Below are 21242 nucleotides of genomic sequence, written 5' to 3' on the forward strand. Positions count from 1 at the left end.
ATGCAAAAAAACTGTTAATCAAAAAAATATTTTATTTAGTCACGTGGCAAAAAATAATGATTTCTTCAACAAAATTAACTTCTGCTCCAACATCTTATAAACAGTTACCAATAGTTTATAATTTCTAATAGAATAATAAGAAATTTCATAAGCAAAGTCTTCTATCTGTTCAACTTTACAACTGACTCTGCTACAGATATTTTCTCCTTACAGAAATAAAATTAGAAATGTCTTAGGGTGCTTGGGTAGCTCAGTGGGTTGAGCAACAGACTCTTGGTTTTGGCTCAGGTCATATCTCACAGTTCATGAGTTAGAGCCCTGCATTGGGCTCCATGCTCATAAGTGCACAGTCTGCTTGGGATTCTCACTCTCTCCCTCTCTCTGCTTTTTCCCAGCTTGTGGATGAGTTCGTATGTACTCACTCTCTCTCAAGTAAACCTTAAAAACTGTCGTAAAGTAACAAAAACATCTCTCTCAAGAGGGAAGAGGTTAACCTTGCCCTCTTAAGAATATTTTAAGATGGGGGAAAAAAATGACAAAGATTATTAAATTTAACTATAAAACCATAATCACAAAACTAAACAAAATTTTTCATTGAAAACATTTTAAGTTCATATTCCTGAATTTTAAAAATTTAGATTCTAGTTAGTTAACATACAATGCAATACTGGTTTCAGGAGTAGAATTCAGTGATTCATACACTATCCAGTGCTCAACACAAGCGCCCTCCTTACTACCAACCTCCCTCTGTCAACCCACACTTTGTTCTAATAAGAGTTAATTATGCAGGGTGCCTGGGTGGCTCAGTCAGTTGAGTGACTGACTTCAGCTCAGGTCATTATCTGTCACAGTTCGTTGGTTCAAGCCCCCCATCAGGCTGGCAGCTGACAGTGCAGAGCCCATTTCAGATCCTCTGTTCCCCTCTCTCTCTGCCCCTCTCCCACTCATGCTTGCTTACTTGCTTTCTCTCTCAAAAAAAAAACTTAAAAAAAAAGAAAAAAAGAGTCTCTTATGGTTAGTTTCCCTCTCTTCTCTCTTTTCCTCCCCTTTCCATTTGTTCATCTGTTTTGTTGCTTAAATTCCACATATGAGTGACATCATAAGGTATTTGTCTTTCTCTAATTGACTTATTTTGCTTAGCATAATACATTCTAGATCCATCCACGTCATTGTAAATGGCAAGATTTCATTTTTTTAATGTTTATTTTTGAGAAAAAGAGACAGAGTGCAAGCAAACGAGGCATAGAGAGAGGGAGACACAGAATCTGAAGCAGGCTCCAGGCTCTGAGATGTTAGCACAGAGCCCGATACAGGGCTCCAACTCAAGAATGAGATCATGACCTGAGCCAAAGTGGGACGCTCAACCCACTGAGCCACGCAGGCACCCCAAGATTTCATTCTTTTTGATGGCTGAGTATCATATTCCTGAATTTTTATTTCTCTTCATTTACCTGTCATGTAGGCCTGTATTTTTAAAAAATTCTGTAAATTTATTTATTTATTCTTGACCAAGAGAGAGAGACAGAGAGAGAGAGAATGCCAAGCAACCTCTGCACTGTCAGGAAGGAGCCTTACTGAGCCACCCAGGCACCACTTCTACGTCTGTATTTTATTTTTACAGAAAATGTATTCACTTAAAATGCTCAGTTGGATCAAAACAAAGCTTCCTTATCATTATAAAGGTGCAACTTTTTCCTCTGTTTCAAATAAAGCAAGATTAGAGGCAAAACTTGGTCTTACTTTTTAATACTGCTATTTGCCTGGTTGTAGGAAAACTGGAATAATAATTGCCTACATTAAGAAAAGGAAATGTTTCTATAGTATTCTTCCTGCTTCAGTCATTTGTACACATTCTTTTGCTCAAAAAAAGTTTGCCTTAGCCATACGTTTATCATATTTGGAAAGATAAGGGCCCACGGAGGCCTGACTCTGGGATAAGCCAGATATCTTCTATTAAAAACCAAATTAACCTGCCTCTTTCTCTCACCTTCTCTACAAAAATGATTAAGAAAACAGCCTGCCTGAAATCTAACTACTATTTGCCAAATACAATAAATATAAAAAACATTATGTGCTAATCTGGGAATTGGGGGAGGCTAAAAGAGTATCACTCAATAACCTAATTATTTGTATTCTGTAAAAGGGCCCCTGTGATACCAAAACGACCCTCACTCTCATGGAGAATGATCCTCACTCTCACTATTTTAGAAAAAAACAAGGCAGTTTATCTGTTATTTTGCATAAAAGCTTTACCATTACATGCCATTTCTTAAACAAATTAAGAGTCAATTAGCTTGAGTTGCTCTCACTTTTTGCTTTCAAAGGAAAAATAAAGCCTAATGAAAGGACTGCATCATGCGGTCATACAACCCTGTATAGTTGAGATTCCCCCCCCCCGAATTTCTTTTTTTTTTTTATTTTTTTAAAATGTTTTATTTATTTTTGATACACAGAGAGACAGAGCATTGAGGGGAAGGGGCAGAGAGAGAAGGAGACACAGAACAGGAAGCAGGCTCCAGGCTCTGAGCTAGCTGTCAGCACAGAGCCTGACGTGGGGCTCGAACCCACGAATATAAGATCTGACCTGAGTTGAAGTCGGAGGCTTAACCGACTGAGCCACCCAGGCGCCCCTCCCCCACTGAATTTCTAAAAAATATTTGCTAAAATATCTAGATGGCAGACATCTTTAGGAATTCCACCCAACACAGAACATTCCTTTCTAAAATAGCCCACTAAATCTCTAATCATCATGTATTTCGTACATGATCTTGCTTCCCTGGCCAAAACTGATAGTACCAAGGGACAAATGATATTGTAGCAAGCCAAACAATCTCTCTCCCAGAAAAATGCAAACAAGACTAAGATAGCAAAAGTAGTGCAGGCTGGTTGGCTAAGAAGAAATTAAACCTGGGGTGCCTGAGTCATTCAGTTGTCAGTTGATTAAGCATCCAGCTCTTGATTTCTGCACAGTTCTTGGGTTCAAGGCCCATGTCGGGCTCTGCACTAGCCGTGCGGAGCCTGCTTAGGATTCTCTCTCTCCCCCCTCTCTGCCCCTCCCTTGCACACATGTGCTCTCTCTCTCTCTCAAAATACACTTAAAACCAAAAAAAGGATATTAAACCTGTGGGGTGAACAGAGAAACAACAGTTGGCTGACAGAAAATAAGGTAGAAACATAAAGAAAAAGAAAAAAAAGGAAATCCCAGTTCCAATGAGGTCTTGAGGTGTAACTACAGTTTATCCCTTGAGTTTTTTTTTTAATGATTTTTATTTATTTTTAAGAGACAGAGAGAGAGAGAGAGCACAAGCAGGGGAGGGTCAGAGAGAGGGGGAGATACAGAATCCGAAAACAGGTTCCAGGCTCTGAGCTGTCAGCACAGAGCCTGATGCGGGACTCAAACCCACGAACTGTGAGATCATGACCTGAGCCGAAATCAGATGCTTACCCGAATGAGCCACCCAGGCACCCCTATCCCTTGAGTTTCTTAAAAACCTTTTATCTTTGCTATAAATTCTCTTGGACTGCTGAAAGCTACAAGTCAGTTCCTAGTACTTAAAACCAAAAAGTCCTAACAAATATGACCTACCTTCACCTTCTTCATCCTCTTCACCTTCTTCCTCTTCATCTTCCTCTTCCTCCTCAGGGATACTGTCTACTGTATGGCGATCATCCTCATCCTCATCCTCTTCTTCCTCTACATCCACATCATCTTCATCATCTTCTCCTTCTTCTTGCTGCTCCTCTTCTACTTCTCCTTCATCAGAATATTGCCCTTCTTGGGGAACAGAATTCCGATCAGGAGAAATGGGTTCAAAGTAATCTTCTCTGTGAGAAGCATCCTCTTCCTTATCACCAGATACTGAAAAATTGAGATTTAGGACACAGATTATTTTAATGGTTTAAATAACATAAGGCAAGAGGACTGGATACTGTTATGACATTTTTAATGATTTAGCTCATTAAATACCCTTTAAAAAAAAAGTAGAACTACTTGCTTTTAAAAATATTAAAAGTGAACTGAGGGGGCAAGATGGCGGAGAAGAAGGGAACACTGTTACCTCCGCAAGCCCGCAACCATCAAACTGAGAAGAATTAAAAGCCACAACTTTCTCATTTCCAGGAGCAGAGGTGCGCGCACTGACCCCTTAGTGATAACAGCCTCACAGATGCCTGAGTGAGTGCGAACTGGGAACAGAGACTCTGAGGGAGGAAACGCCGGCTCAAAGCGGAGCTGGGAAAGAGAGTGCCCAGAGACTTAGCCCCAGGCCCGCAGAGAGCATGTGTCCAGAGGCTGCACAGCATCATGCCAGGCTGCGCACGCAGGGCAGGCGTTGGAGGTTGGCACAGAATTTCGGAGAGCTGCACGTGAACCAGCCTGCAGGGCGGTACAGAGCCTAGGATAAGAGAAGAGACTGAAAGGAGACCGCAGCCAGTGGCGCGGCGGAGAGACAAACTTTCCATTTGCAGCCGCTGGGTGCAGGGAGAGAAATCCGACGCCCTCAGAGGGCTTGTTCTCCTGTGCGTCCAGCAGCCCACTGACCTCAGGTGGAGCCAGGGAAGGGCTGGCTCCCCAATTCCCCTGTGCAGTCCCGGCCAGAAAGCCACCCAGCTGCCAGAGGTTATTTTAACTGTGGCAGAAGCATTAAAGTGCGTGGACCAGGATTTGGAGGCTGGCGCAACTTAGAAAACCTAAACAATTTGACCCGCCCGAGGAACGTAGAACAGAGAGATTGGACTCAAGAGGGTGGCTGGCAACGCATGGTCTGAGAGGGACTTGAGGCGCCGCCATTCTCCTTGCATCCACTAAGGTGGGGCCTCAGAGACCAGGCCCTGAGACCCGACCTACCTACATCGAACCATGCCCATCCACACTGGAGAGCTGGATTCTTCTTTTTGTGCCATTTTTACTTTTTTTCAATTTTTTCTTTCCTAATTATTTTGAATTTTTAATTTTTGTAATTTTTCCCCTTGTTTTCTTTTTTCTATTTTCCTATTTCCTCCTCTTCTCCCTTCTCCCCCTGAAGTCTGGGAAAGACCAACATTTAAGCACCGCTGTGATTAGATCAACCCTTATCATCCAGATATTTTTCCCTCATCTCATTCATATCGCTCTCCACCACAGGTTTTAGGCTCTCGGACTGTCCTTTACCTTTGGCTGTCTCTGTTTCCCCCGGCTTTTTTTGTTCCCCTCCTTTCCTGTTCTCTCTTTTCTTTCCCTCTCCTTTTTTTCCTTTCCCATTTGGTTTGCTTGTTTACAGGATCTGTCAGTGCCTTTGCATACTTGTGTTCCCTGTGTGTTTGTCTGTCTGTTTTCCTTTTCAGGGTTACCTCAAGAAACAAGCCAAAGCACACATAGTAGAAAGTCACAAATATCACTGAGTAAGGAAATATATTAATTACAGGCACAACAAGAGAAACTGAAAGACACCATTAAAAGAAAATCACCTGACATGACAGGCCCAGGACAGTCAAAGACCCTTCTTTAATAGAGCGATACTAATAGGCACACAGTGCAGAACGAGCTTTTAAAGCTGACAAGAGACAGAAAGCTAGCCAAAATGACAAAACGAAAGAACTCTTTTCTAAAGAAATTCCAGGAAAAAAAATCACAGAACAGAACTGCTCAAAACAGACACAAGCAACATAACTGAACAAGAATTTAGAACGATTATCATAAAATTCATCGCTGGGCTTGAAAAAAGCATAGAAGCTGTCAAAGAAGATATTGATACAAAGACTAGGAACCTTCAAAATAACAATAATGAGTTAAAAAAGGCTATAAATGAGGTGAATAATAAGATGGAGACTGCCAATGTATGATTGAAGAAGCAGAGAGGAGAATAGATGAATTAGAAGACACAGTTATAGCAAAAGAGGAAGCCGAGAAAAAGAAAGAGAAATTGATACAGGAGCACAAAAGGAGAATTCGAGACCTGAGTGATATAATCAAACAGAACAATATCCATATCATAGGAGTTCCTGAAGAGGAAGAAAGAAAAAATGGTCCTGAAGGGATATTAGATCAAATTATAAACAGAAATTTCACCAATCTGAGGAAAGAGAAAGACACTGAAATTCAAGAGGCATACCGAACTCCCCTAAGATGTAACCTGAACCGACCTTTAGCACATTTCATAGTGAAACTGGCAAAATATAAGGATAAAGAGAGAATTCTGAAAGCAGCTAGGGATAAAAGAGCCCTAACATACAAAGGGAAACCTATCAGAGTGGTTACAGACCTATATACTGAAACTTGGCAGGCCAGAAAGGAATGGCAGTAAATCTTCAATGTGATGAACTGGAAAAATATGCAACAAAGAATCCTTTTTCCATGGGGTGCCTGGGTGGCTCACTCGGTTAAGCGTCCGACTTCAGTTCAGGTCATGATCTCACGGTTTGTGAGTTTGAGCCCCACGTCAGGCTCTGTGCTGACAGGTCAGAGCCTGGAGCCTGCTTCAATTCTGTGTCTCCCTCTCTTTGTGCCCCTCTCCCACTCATGCTCTGCTTCTGTCTTAATAACAAATAAAATATTAAAAACAAAAGATTCCTTTATCCAACGAGCCTGTCATTCAAAATAGAAGGAGAAATAAAGGTGTTCCCAAATAAACAAAAACTGAGAGAAAAGTCATCACTACCAAACCAGCCCTTTAAGAAACCCTAAGAGGGACTCCATGAGAGAAATGTAGCAAGGAATATAAAACACCAGAGACATCAATACAAACATGAACTCTACAGACAACACAATTAATCTAAACACATATTTTTCAATAACAACACTGAATGTATGGACTGAACGCTCCAATCAAACGACACAGAGTAGCAGAATGGATAAAAAACCAAAATCCACCTATTTGTTGTCTACAAGAGACTCACCTTAAACCTGAAGACACCTTCAGACTGAAAGTAAGGGGATGGAGAAATATCTACCATTTGACTGGACGCCAAAAGAAAGCCGGAGTAGCCGTACTTATATCGGATAAACTGGACTTTAAAGTAAAGGCAGTAACAAAAGATGAAGAAGGACATTATATAATAATTACAGGGTCTCTCCATCAGGAAGAGCTAACAATTATAAACATCTATGTGCCAATTCGGGAGGATCCAAATACGTAAAACAACTAATTGCAAACAGAAACAATCTTATCAAAAAGAATGTGCTAATTGCAGGGGACTTAGTACTCCACTTACAACAATGGATAGGTCAACCAGACAAAATCACTGAACAAACAATGGACCTGAACAACACACTGGGACAGACAGAATTAATAGATATATTTAGAACTCTGCATCCTGAAGCTAGGGAATTCACTTTCTTCTCGAGTGCACATGGCACATTCTCCAAGATAGATCACATACTGGGGCATAAAGCAGCCTTCCATAAACAAAAACAAATCGATATCATACTACGCACACTTTCAGATCACAATGCTATGAAAGTTGAAATCAACCACAGGAAAAAGTCTGGAAAACCTCCAAAAATGTGGAGGTTATAAACTACCCTACTGAGGAATAACTGGGCAAATCAGGCAATTAGAGAGGATATTTTAAAATATATGGAAACAAACGAAAATGAAAATACAACAATCCAAACTCTTTGGGATGCAGCAAAGGTAGTCCTAAGAGGAAAATATATTGCAATCCAGGCCTATTTCAAGAAACTAGAAAAAGTGCAAATACAAAATCTAACAGCACACCTAAAGGACCTGGAAAGAGAGCAGCAAGAGCACCCCAAACCAAGCAGAAAAAGATAAATAATAAAGATCAGGGCAGAAATAATATAAAATCCAAAAACACAGTTGAACAGATCAATGAAACCAAGACTTGGGTTTTTCAAAAAACAAACAAATTGATAAACCTCTAGCCAGTCTTCTCAAATAGAAAAGAGAGCACCCAAATAGACAAAATCCCGAATGAAGGTGGATCTATTACAACCAATCCTCAGAAATACAAGCAATTATCAGGGAATACTATGAAAAATTATATGCCAACAAACTGGACAACCTAGAAGAAATGGACAAATTCCTAAGCACACATGCACTACCAAAATTCAAACAGGAAGAGACAGAATCAGTTATCAAAAATCTCCCAAGGAAAAAGAGCCTGGGGCCAGATGGCTTCCCTGGGGAATTCTAACAGACATTTAAAGCAGAGTTAATACCCATTCTTCTCAAGCTATTCCAAAAAAATAGAAATAGAAGGAAGACTTCCGGACTCATTCTATGAAGCCAGCCTCACTCTGATTCCTAAACCAGACAGAGACCCAACAAAAAAAGAGAACTACAGGCCAATATTCTTGATGAATACAGGTACAAAAATACTCAACAAGATACTAGCAAATCAAATTCAACAGCACATAAAAAGAATTATCCACTGTGAACAAGTGGGATTCATTCCTGGGTTACAGGGCTGGTTCAGTATTTGCAAATCAATCAATGTGATACATCACATCAACAAAAGAAAAGATAAAAACCATATGATTCTCTTGATAGATGCAGAAAAAGCATTTGACAAAACACAGCATCCTGTCTTAATAAAAACCCTTGAGAAAGTCGGGATAGAAGGAACTTACTTAAACATCATAAAAGCTATTCAGGAAAAGCCCACAGCTAATATCATCCTCAATGGGGAAAAACTGAGATCTTTCCCCCTGAGATCAGGAACACGACAGGGGTGTCCACTCTCATCACTGTTGTTTAACATAGTGCTAGAAGTCCTAGCATCAGCAGTCAGACAACCAGAGGAAATAAAAGGCATCAGAATTGGCAAAGATGAAGTCAAATTTTCACTTTTTGCAGATGACATGATACTCTACATGGGAAACCCAATAGACTCCACCAGAAGGCTTCTAGAACTGATCCATGAATTCAGCAAAGTCACAGGGTACAAAATCAATGTATAGAAATCGGTTGCATTTTTATACACCAAAAATGAAATAACAGAAAGAGAAATCAGGAAACTGATCCCATTCACAATTGCATGAAAAACCATAAAATATCTAGGAATAAACCTAACCAAAAATGTAAAAGACCTGTATAATGAAAACTATAAAGCTTATGAAGGAAATTGAAGAAGACACCAAGAAATGGAAAAACATTCCATACTCATGGATCGGAAGAATAAACATTGTTAAAATGTCATTATTTCCCAAAGCAATCTACACATTCAATGCAATCCCCATCAAAATTGCACCAGCATTCTTCTCAAAGCTAGAGCAAATTATCTTAAAAGTCATATGGAACCATGAAAAACCCCGAATAGCCAAAGTAATATTGAAGAAAACCAAAACGGGAGGCAGCACAATCCCAGACTTTAGTCTCTACTACAAAGCTGTCATCATCATGACAGTATGGTATTGGCACAAAAAGAGACACCTAGACCAATGGAATAGAATAGAGAACCCAGAACTGGACCCAGAAGTGTATGGCCAATTAATCTTTGACAAAGCAAGACAGAGTATCCAATGGAAAAAAGCCTCTTAAACAGATGGTGCTGGGAGAGCTGGAGAGCAACATGCAGAATGAAACTAGACCGCTTTCTTACACCATTCTGAAAAATAAACTCAAAATGGATAAAAGACCTGAATGTGAGACAGGAAGCCATCAAAATACTAGAGGAGAAAGCAGGTAACTGCCTCCTTGACCTCTGCCTCCTTGACCTCAACTGCAGCAACTTCCTACTTGACACATCCCCAAAGGCAAAGGAATCAATAACAAAAATGAACTATTGGGACCTCATCAAGATAAAAAGCTTCTGCAAGGCAAATGAAACAATCAAAAAAACTAATAGGCAACCGACAGCATGGGAAAAGATAGTGGCATATGGCATATCAGATAAAGGGCTAGTACCCAAAATCTACAAGGAACTCACCAAACTCCACACCCACAAAACCAATAATCCAGTGAAAAAATGGGCAGAAGACTTGAACAGACACTTCTCCAAAGAGGACATCCAGATGGCCAACAGGCACATGAAATGATGCTCAGCATCACTCAGTATCAGGGAAATACAAATCAAAACCACACTGAGATACCACCTCACACCAGTCAGAGTGGTTAAAATGAACAAATCAAGAGTCTATAGATGCTGGCGAGGGTGTGGAGAGACGGGCACCCTCCTACACTGTTGGTGGGAATGTAAACTGGTGCAGCCGCTCTGGAAAATAGCATGGAGGCTCCTCAAAAAACCATGAATAGAATTCCCCTATGACCCAGCAACAGCACTGCTGGGGATCTACCCAAGGGATACAGAAGTGCTGATGCATAGGGACACATGTACCCCAATGTTCATAGCGGCACTTTCTACAATAGCCAAATCATGGAAAGAGCCTAAATGCCCATCACCTGATGAATGGATCAAGAAGATGTGGTATATATATACAATGGAGTATTACATGGCAATGAGAAAGAATGAAATCTGGCCATTTGTAGGAAAGTGGATGTACCTAGAGAAAGTCATGCTAAGTGAAATAAGTCAGGCAGAGAAGGAGAGATACCATATGTTGTCACTCATAGGTCTAACAGGAGAAACCTAATAGGAAACCATGGGAATGGGAAGCGGGGGAAGAGTTGGGGAGAGGGAGTGAGGCAAATCATGAGAGACTTTTGAATGTTGAGCACAAACTGAGGGCTGAAGAGGGAGGGGGGAAGGGAAGGGGGTGATAGTCATAGAGAGGGGCACTTGTGGGGAAGAGCACTGGATGTTATATGGAAACCAACTTGGTAATAAACTGTATTTAAAAATTAATTAATTTAAAAAATAAAATAAAAATAAAAAATATTAAAAGTATATGGTGCACAATTTTACACAGTAAGAATTAATTAAGTACACTATTTTCTGTTCTAACACCACAAACTAATCCTTTTCTTTTTAGCTATTAAGTACACAGGTGTTCACCTCTTCCAATACATACTGCTTATCTTTAACTGGTACTCTTCTACATACACCACTACAGCATATATTTTCAAAACAAGGCTGGTACAGCTTCAATTTAATTAACTGATTTCTTTCTTTTTTTTTTTTTTTTTTAAAACAAGTTCACTTGCCAAAAGAAAAACACAAGGAAATACTGCACAAGATAAAGGGGAGAGGGGGGCGTTCATCAAGATTTGACTGAGATCTACTTTTCTTCTTTAATGAAAAAGCACTATAACATTAATCAGGGGATGAAAAACTAGCACTAATTTTGTTCACACCTGGCAAAGGTATGGGATCATCCTCATCATCATCAGGTGGAGGTGGTCCTGGAGGAGTTCTTGGTCCCCTAGGCTGTGGTCTTGGAGGGCTTCCATTAAACTGATCTTCTTTCTCCCCATCAGCTTTTTTATTAAAGACAGAAAAAGAAGTTAGAATTTTTGACTTCCAAGATACCAAAATATACTCTTGGGCATTATCCCAGAGAAATGAAGACTTATTTTCCTCAGGACGATGTCCACAGGGGCGCCTGGGTAGCGTAGTCGGTTGAGCATCCGAATTCGGCTCAGGTCATGATCTCACAGTTTGTGAGTTTGAGCCCTGCATCGGGCTCTATCCCGACAGGTCAAAGCCTGAAGCCTGTTTTGGATTCTTTGTCTATTTGGATTCTTTTGTCTAACTATTAATACACACACAATGGATAAACTTCAAAGAAATTATACTGATTGGAAAAAGCTTATCTTAAAAAGATACCTACCACAAGATTCCATTTATGTAATACTCATGAAATAATATAATTACAGAAATGGAGAACAGATTGGTGGTTGCCAAAGGTTTGGGAGAGGTAGGATTAAAAAATAACACCAGGCAATCTTGTGATGGTACAGTCAAGTATCTTGATTGCAGTAGTGGTTATGAAAGGCTATACATGAATAAAACTGCATACAGGTACACACACACACAAAGTGCACATGTACCTAATGAAATCTGAATGAAGCTCTAGAGATTGTACCAATGCCAATTTTGTTCTGATATTGTTCTACAGTTGTAAAAGATGTTAGAGGCGGAGACTGGGGTAAGACTGCACAGGACTTCCTCATACATTTCCTTGCAATCTCCTATGAATCTATGATTATTTCAAAATTAAAAATTAAAAACACACATACACCCATATATAAAGTGTATGAGCACAAGTGCCATTTTTAAAACATGTCAGTAAATTTAACAAAATTTTGAATCGCCACTATATATGCTAAGTCCTGTGAGAAGACTAGATGTGATAAAACTACAAACACAAAATATAAGTGAAACATATTCTCAGCCCAGAAGGAGCTCAGCATATGGTTTAAAAAAAAAAAAAAGACAAATGAGCACAGAAAACTAAAGGATTAAAAGAAAAAGAAAAGTGAAAGATTAACTGCACTTAACAGGTAAGATTTAAGAAAAGATATGAAAATATGGTGTGTGACCATCAAAGACAAAAAGCTCACACCATACTATTATATCATGTTTTTAAAAAGGTCACTTTATTTAGTCATAAAATGCTCATTGTAAAGCAAAAGATTTTTCCCTAGTGACCTCAATTATAATTTGAAAGTGTATTCCTGACTCTCCACATTTCAATAGCTTACGGTGAATAATACTGAATAAAAAGAGACCCTGGAAAGAAGGAGTCCAGCTCCTGCCTTATAGAAGAGTCATTGAAGTTTAATGGGATTCTTAAAAAGGTTCTGAAAAATGGGAGGAAAAATCTGCATTTAGGCATCTAACCAAATCTGAAATGCGCTCCTGGAAAAAAAAAAAAAACCATTAACATGAGTACATGAGTATTCTAACAATATATACCAAACTTACTGCCTATTCCTCAGTTCCTTTGGAGATAATTTTGATACTAAACTATGAATAACCACTGGAATACATTTCATTTACATGTTTAAAAAAAACCCTCAGGTCAATTCAAAAACTATTCTAGAAAACTAGAAGAAAATCTAACCACTTCAACATAAATAGAAACTCTTATATAAGAAAGAATTGTGAGACTAACAGAGATCTTCTCAAGTTTTAAGAACTTTCAAAAGGTAGAAGAGCTACTTTAATTACCTTTTCCTATTATAATGTCACTGACAAAGACAAATTTAAAATTCTTACCATGTTTTGGATTCCTTTTCAAACTTGGCTGTGGCTGGGGAGGAGGTGGCGGTGGCGGTGGCGGTGGCGGAGAGTCTCTATCATGACTTATCACTCTATCCACTGATCCATATATTGCCAGTGTCAGACAATTATACCAGCCTCTTAGCACCAAACCATCAGTATTCACCTAATTTGTTGGGGGAAAATATCTTTCAAGCTAATGTTTTAATATGCCAAAAGTAAACTGATATCAAATTATTCTGCGGTTAAACTAAAGTCTTTAAACGTATGCTGAAAGTGCAAAGGTCAATACTGATGGAAATATATCCAGAGGCATAGCTTTTATATGGCTCTCCAGAACTGTCATACCTAAACTTGTCTCAAGATTACATCTCCTCTGTCTGATACTTTATGTCAATTCTGTTCAAAATATACAACCAGATTCCCCATCAAAAGGGAAATGAGAATTAAATTAAGTGGGAGTTACTGCCAATTAATAAACTCCAATAGTTACAGAGGTCACAGAGGCACACAAAAGCACAAATTGTGCCAATCTCAAGAAATTATGATCCATAAAATTGCACAGCATTCTTTTTATATGCCCAACTCATACATGCAGGTATATTTTATGTACCCATATTATACTTAAAAAGTAAGGGTAACCAGAAGCATTAAACAAATCGTGCAAGGAAACTTTCCCCTAAAAAGGTCAAAGACTTTATCAATGCCGTCAAACCTCAATATTTTCTAAAAAATAAAACAACTTTGTTTTTCAATGCTTATCTACATTAATTGCTATATTTTCAAAATAACTAAGAGACGTAGCCAGAGTGAGTACCAATATATAAGAAAATCAGAACGTCAGAAGAAGAAACTGAACCAGAAACCAAAGCCCCTGACTTTTGAGTTCTTTCCATTCTACCATGATGAGTAAAGATGAAGTAACAAGTAGTAATGGGGCCCATTCTGGAGGCATGATAAGGAAGAAAGAATTTATTATTCTCCTTGCTAACTCTAGCAAACTCCAGTAAAGGGACTGGGTACCGAAAGAAAGGCTCAAAGACTATACCCAGGGATTGACAGATTCTAAACAGAAGCCCCACTGGAAGACAAATAAAGAGATAAAAAAGATAATTGTTAATATAACAGCAAATAGAGGATTAAATGCCCACCTCCCCACCAACAAAACAGGCTAAGTAGTCCCATACTAGATCATGTTTTTTTGCATTTCACATCACCCATGATTTAGCTCTTCCAGATGCTTCTAGAAATGTCATTTGTTATACCAAGAAAACAGACATACTTTTGATATGAAAGGAATAAATATAAAATATATATTTGTTAAGAAACCTAAGGCACAGTGGTGTCTAATAACAATTTCCCTTCTTGTCATCTCCTGAACTTGCTTACCTAAATAAAAGAAGGGCAAGCACAAATGCTGGCCTCTTCCTGACTCACATAAAAAGAAAAAAGACCTTTATAGGTAGACAGTGACATTACAATGTCTTTGCTCCATTTTAAAATAGCATCTGGCCAGAAGAGGAATCAGACAAGAAACGATGTTAGCCTGCAGCATTAGAACCAAATAGACTGATATTCTGCCATGCTGATTTGTTTGGATCAAAACTCTCAATGAAAGTGAAAACAAACAATAGTAACAAGATGCAAACCGACTTCTGCAATTACCTTTGAGTTGGGTCTGAAGATGATAGAAGTATTCTCATCATATTCCAGGCTGCCAAAAGAGTAGGAATAAATATACAGGCTCAACCACTGAACATCATTATTCATGAAGAAGTCTTTCTTAACTTATATATTTTAATAAAACCAAATGCTTGATTATTTTTTAATAAACCATTAAGTTTAGTTTTAATTTACTCCCCCCAAAATTGTATCAAGTACAAAACAAACTCCCCAGAGATTCTGATTTAATGGTCAATTATTGTGTAGATATCAAAACAACTAGTTTTAGTAATACCTGGAAAGAATTAAATAACCCAAAATGAAGGTTTCTATTAAGAAAATTCTCATTTTACAAAACATGACCATAGAATTTTAAATTATGTAATACTCTGATGTAAAAAACAAATTATTAGCTATCAAAGTATTTATACAGTTCTTTTATAGAAATCAAAAAGCAACTTTTTCTAAATTAGATGGTTATTGTTAAGTCATTTGATATGGAGGCGCCTGGGTGGCTCAATCGGTTAAGAGTCCAACTTTGGCTCAGGTTATGATCTCGCAGCTCATGGGTTCCAGCCCCATGTTGGACTCTGTGCTGATAGCTCAGAGTCTGAAACTTGCTTCAGATTCTGTTCTCCCTTTCTCTCTGCCCCTCCCCTACTCCTGCTCTGTCTCTCAAAAATAAATAAATGTTAAAAAATTAAAAAAAAAAAAAAAAAGATGTTGAGGAAACTCAACATCTTTCTAGGAGTTTGACATTTCTTTAATAATGCCAATTGGTAAAATAAACTCCAAGTTTTGGGTCTACCAACGGATATATCCTTTTCTTCTGTCTAAAGAATAAAAAGGTTTTGTCTATTAACTCCTAAGTTTCTGGTGAAATTATCTAATAGGTACATACCTTCCCAACCTATCGAAAACTGGGGCACTTGGTTTGCTTACATTGTTAAAGAATAAGTCTAATTGAAATGTGTGCGGAGAGGTCTCCCTGTGAATGAAACAAAGTTGAAACATCAGCCTTTGCAATAATCAGTTCCTAAATTAAAACAAAAGACAAAGTAAGTACAAGTTTAAAAGCAATTCTAGAAAGATACCTTAAGATTTAAATAATAAAAACATATAGTTAATTGTAACTATTTTCTGTAATTTTAAAATTAATATTCAATTTTCAAGTAGATACCTATTCACTTTGAGTATTGCTGAAAATGAAATTTTAATCAACAAGTATCTTTAGTCTGCTACTTGGGCCATTCTAATACACATAAATATTTTTAAATCTCAATGTATTATAAAGACAAATGCTAATTAATTGTAACATCTTTTATAATTCATTATAGCATCATTCCCTTCCATTATTAGAATGAATCCAGCGTTAGCTAGGTAACTTCAAGTTATATAATTACAATCTGATTTCAACTTAACCCACATTAATACAAGACTATAATAATAATTCTGGCATCAGAGCCCTAAATTGTGACTTAAAGCCTAAATTCAAATTTGTAGAATAGCAATTTAGATAAACATTTTTTTTTGGTAGACTTACATAGTTAACAGTAAAGCCTATTTATTTGTGTTAGAATGAAATCTTACTTGATATATATTTTACCCTTGGCTGAAATTCCTTAGATTCAACTGAAAACCTTGATTTTAAACATCACATATTTTATTAGTCACAAAAAATTCAAATGGTAAATGGTGTAATGCTCAAAGTGTATCAAATAGGTTTCCTTATGCTCTGATAGAAGTACAAACAGGTACAATTGTTCTGAAAGGCAACATGGCAATAAAATTCAGGAGAATGAGAAAATGTTCACACCATCTGATGCAGAAATACCTTTAGGTAAGTGTTTCTGTGAAAACCCTGATACACAAAAAAAGGTTTTTTTTCCCAAGACAATGCTCATCATACTCTTATTTATAATTTGAAAAGTAAAAAACACCTAATGGTCCTCACATAAGGAACTAGTCAAACAAATTACAGTACAGTTGTACCCCCTTATCCACAGGGGATATATTCCAAGACCCCCAATGGTTGCCTGAAACCATGGATAGTACCAAATCCTAAATACACTGTTTTTTTCCATATATATGTATATGGACACACACACAGTAAAGTTTAACTTATAATTAAGCACAGTAAGAGATTAATAACTACTAATAACATTGAACAATTATAACAATATACTGTAATAAAAGTTATGTGAATGTAGTCTCAAAATATCTTATTGTACTGTACTCACTCTTGTGATGTGAGATGATAAAACATCTATGTGATGAGATGAAGTGAGGTGAATGATATGGGCATTGTGACTTAGCATTAGGCTACTACTGACCTTCTGACGATCTGTCAGAAGGAGGATCATCTGCTTCTGGACTGCGGTTGACCGCAGGTAACTGAAACCCGGAAAGTGAAACCGTGGATAAGGGGGGACTACTGTACAGTCATTCATTAGATTATGCAACCATTAGAAATCACATTTTCAAATAGTATTTAATGATGTGAAAGTCCTGCTGACATAATGTTAAGTAAAATAAAGAAACACACAAAACAGTATATAGCTGTGTCAGAGTAGGATACATCTACCTAACCCAAACTCAACTATATGGGCTCAACATCTCTAGTCTCCCCTTCCTATATTTCTTCTAACTAGACTCTGGCCTTTAATATCTTAAGGAAAGGAAAAAGGGCTCAAATGTAAATTCTTTACTTTTGAACCTCCAAAAACTCAGGTGCTGGTCAGTGAAAAGCAATTTAAAGAATCAATGGTGATTTGACTACACTAGACTTTCATTTTAAAAGTTGTTGACTCTAGGGGCACTTGGGTAGGTGGCTCAGTCAGTTAAGTGTCTGACTTCAGCTTAGGTTTTGATCTCGTGCTTTCTGAGTTCTATTTCCTTGTCTGGCTCTCTGCTGACAGCTCAGGGCCTGGAGCCTGTTTCAGATTCTCTCCCTCTCTCTCTTTCTCTCTCTCTCTCTCTCTCTCTCTCTCTCTCTCTCTCTGTGCCCCTTCCCCATTCACGCTCTCTCTCTTTCAAAAATAAACATTAAAAAAATTTAAGTTGTTAACTCTAAAACCTAACCTCACATAAGATACAACACTTATAAAAAAATAAAATATACAAACACCACATATAACAAAAGATACAAATATACATATATACATTAACACAAAGCATCAAATTTAAGGATTTCCTCAGGATGGAGGGATTAAAGGGATTTTAATTTTACCTATACATTTCTAAATTTTATATTGAGAAAAAAATTTCTTGTTAACTACTTTAATTTGTTGACTGGATGTATAAAGATGTTTATTATGAGAAAAACACTGCTGTAAAGTATGCTGCACAAATATCGCTCAATCTCTAACATTACTTTCTCACATCTTACATTTGCATTACTGTATTAATACTTTATTTTACTATTCTATAACGTACTAATGATGTATAAAGTTGCTTCTGATAATTTCATATTTGGAATTATTAAACCATGAACTGCCATTTACCCCAGGCTAAGGACTACAAGAGAGAAAAACGGAGGGAAAATCTCACAATTCTCCTACCCATTGCAGCTAATGCAAGAGATCCATTTTGCCTGTTATGCTAGCTAGCCTCCAACACGGCCCCAAAGATCCCTCATTCGTGGTATTCACACGTCATACCATACAAGCAGAGTATGTAGTCAACAGAATATGGTAAAAATGATGGGACATCACTTCTGAAATTGGGTTAGAAGTACGCTCTCACTCACTCTGGAGGAATCCATGTTGTGACATGAGCAGCCCCATCGAGAGGATCTCCTGGCAAGGAAATGAAGCCTCCTGACAAGAGCTGGGTGAGTGAGCTTCTAAGCAAATTCTCCAACCCCAGTCAAATCACTGCAGCTCTGGCCTATATCTTGACTGTATTCTCATGAGGGAACTTGAGCCAAACAAACAATTTCTGGATTCCTGATCCTCAGAGTATGAAATAATAAATGTTTACTGTTTTAGGCTGCTAAATTTGCTGTCATTTGTTGTAACTGATAACTAACAGGCCTTCTTTGACCAAAAGCAGTACAATTAGAGAAGACTGCCAGATTACACTATCATCACCCCATCTTTTCCATTCTACACACATCTCCTTTTACAGGAAAAAAATAGGAAGAAATGATTGGAAAATGTTTTTATTTCCTTAAACATGGAGAAAAAGATACTGAAGTCAATGATGATTTCTCATTATAAACATTAAATATTTTTATTGTATTGTTTTATATTTGTTGTATTTTTGAATGATCTGAAAACCTGTAGAAAAGATTTTAGATCTATTTCTACAAATAACCAACTACTTTTCATAATTACAAAAAATTGAGCCCTTAACCTTCAATCTATACCATAACACTGACTACTAGGTAGCTAATTTAACTCTTTCAAATAACAGAAATTAAGCTATCAGAGTGTGCACATAATAAAATCTGGTTCTGAGGGGCGCCTGGGTGGCTCAGTTGGTTAAGCATCCGATTTCAGCTCAGGTCATGATCTCACAGTTTGTGGGTTCAAGCCCCACATCAGGCTCTGTGCTGCTCAGAGCCTGGAGGCTGCTTTGGATTCTGCATCTCCCTCTCTCTCTGCCCCTCCCTGTTCATACTCGGTATCTCTCTCTCTCTCTCTCAAAAATAAACAAACATAAAAAATAAAAAAATTATTTTAAATAAATACAAAATAAAATGTGGTACTGAGACTATAAGCTAAAAACTCACGTAAATATATTTACTGTAAATGTTCATGCTTCCACAACCAAAATTTGGCTTACACTTCTAATTCATGTGATTAATATAAGAAGATAATGATTATTCATGTTACAACAAAGATCAAATTCCTCTGTTTTAGGTCAGCTGTTAAACTTATCAACAACTCCACATTAGGGACCATGTCTTACATTTTGCTTATTTACCACACAACCTAAGAAAGATAAAGCATCAAATAACTACTTGCTAATTAAAACTAAAGGCTAATGTGAAGCTACAAATTTATAAAAGACAATGTATCAGGTTAAGAAGATCACCATTAAGTCATGAAAACTGTTATTACTATATTAAATATTCAGACTAATATCTTATTTATCTTCAAGGAAAAAGCCAGGTTAAAAATGCTTCAATTACTAGATTGCTCCACCCTATAGTATTTTAGAAAATATAAACCTATTTCACCGATTAAAAAACTGAAGAAAAATTTTTTTTCTGGCACTGAGATCAAATAATCTCTCTTTTCAAATTTATAATAATATATGGGTTATACAGAAAACCTATATAGTCAATCACAATACAACATAACATAACCGAGTAGTTTTAGGTTGTTGTTTTACTTACAAAATATTAGCTCAAATTTTTGTACTTAAGAATATGTCTAGGACAACCTTTAGTCACACTTTTAAAAAGGAAGTTCACTTACCCATATGCTCTGTTATCTGGCAGGTTGCTATGGGCTCTTACTCCTGGGGGTATGACTCGGACTTCATTGATATAAACCACACATGGAAAACGTACTACATCTATATGAGAACTTTGCTTTAAAAAAAAAGGGGGGGGGAGGAGAGGGACATACTGTAAGCAAAACACTTCATTCAAAATTTATTCATCTTCAATTTAATTTCTTTCAAAATGTCACATATAATCTTAAACTCCATATCATTAAAACAGTGCTATTGTTTACAATACTATAGAAGTGGTTGTTTTAAAAATAGCTGATGATAAAACATACCTAGTTAAATTTCTCCATTTGTACACAGTAATCTTTTCCTCAGCATATTTCCCTCTCTACTCATAGTCTGTTTAGGCCACTACAGACCCACAATCCCTTACTGGAAACCTCTGGTGCCAGATGCTTTTCACAATCCTGAATTTCTGGGTTTTTAGAAAGGCAGTAAGATACAAATATTGCATATTACTTAACACTCTCTGCTTCTGTTTTTGATTACCTTGCATCAAAACATTAATATTTCTGCAGCCATATGTATAAACATTCATACTAAGAAAGATTATAACTACCATGTCAGTTCAGATTAGACTGCACAACCAAATGAATTCAGGGCAGACTTTTCTGCCATCTTTGAGTCTCTGAATTATAAATAAGAGAGTGGAGATCTATACTTAAATTAGCTTAATTTACTAACCTTACATACAACTAATAGTAAGAGATCAAGGAGAATCATTTAGGTACTTAATAGTTGAAGTAAACCCTCCCTGAAATAATATGAACCCACAGTTTATCAAAATAAGAGAAATGGATGGGATAAATTATATTTAGCATACACTTATTTCTATGCATTATTTAACAGTATCAGACAAAGGTAACTCTTGTGACCAATAATTTAAAAAGGAATATTTCACATTGTTTTTGGACTATTTTACATCAACTTTTCCTAGCAGTTCAGCCAACCATGATTACTTAGGGATCAAAATCCAAGGGGTGCGTGGGTGCAATTTTAGTTCAGGTCATACTCTCACAGTTCTTGTGTTTGAGCCCCGCATCAGGCTCTGCACT

At 37.3% G+C, this 21242-nt stretch overlaps 1 protein-coding gene across 2 annotated transcripts in view; it reads right to left on the bottom strand.

Annotated features, from left to right (window-relative positions):
• VIRMA (vir like m6A methyltransferase associated) overlaps positions 1 to 21242 on the bottom strand; it is a 62773-nt gene that overhangs the window by 33346 nt on the left and 8185 nt on the right. For both annotated transcript variants that reach the window (XM_029923433.1, XM_029923432.1), the window contains exons 2-7: positions 20151 to 20266; positions 15626 to 15712; positions 14728 to 14776; positions 13060 to 13228; positions 11193 to 11315; positions 3587 to 3859 (exon numbers count right to left, since the gene is read on the bottom strand). In XM_029923433.1, the coding sequence (XP_029779293.1) occupies positions 3587 to 3859; positions 11193 to 11315; positions 13060 to 13228; positions 14728 to 14776; positions 15626 to 15712; positions 20151 to 20266 (817 nt within the window). The remainder of the gene's footprint in view (positions 1 to 3586; positions 3860 to 11192; positions 11316 to 13059; positions 13229 to 14727; positions 14777 to 15625; positions 15713 to 20150; positions 20267 to 21242) is intronic.

The sequence above is a fragment of the Suricata suricatta genome, chromosome 15 (assembly GCF_006229205.1).
Source record: "Suricata suricatta isolate VVHF042 chromosome 15, meerkat_22Aug2017_6uvM2_HiC, whole genome shotgun sequence".
NCBI lineage: Eukaryota > Metazoa > Chordata > Mammalia > Carnivora > Herpestidae > Suricata > Suricata suricatta.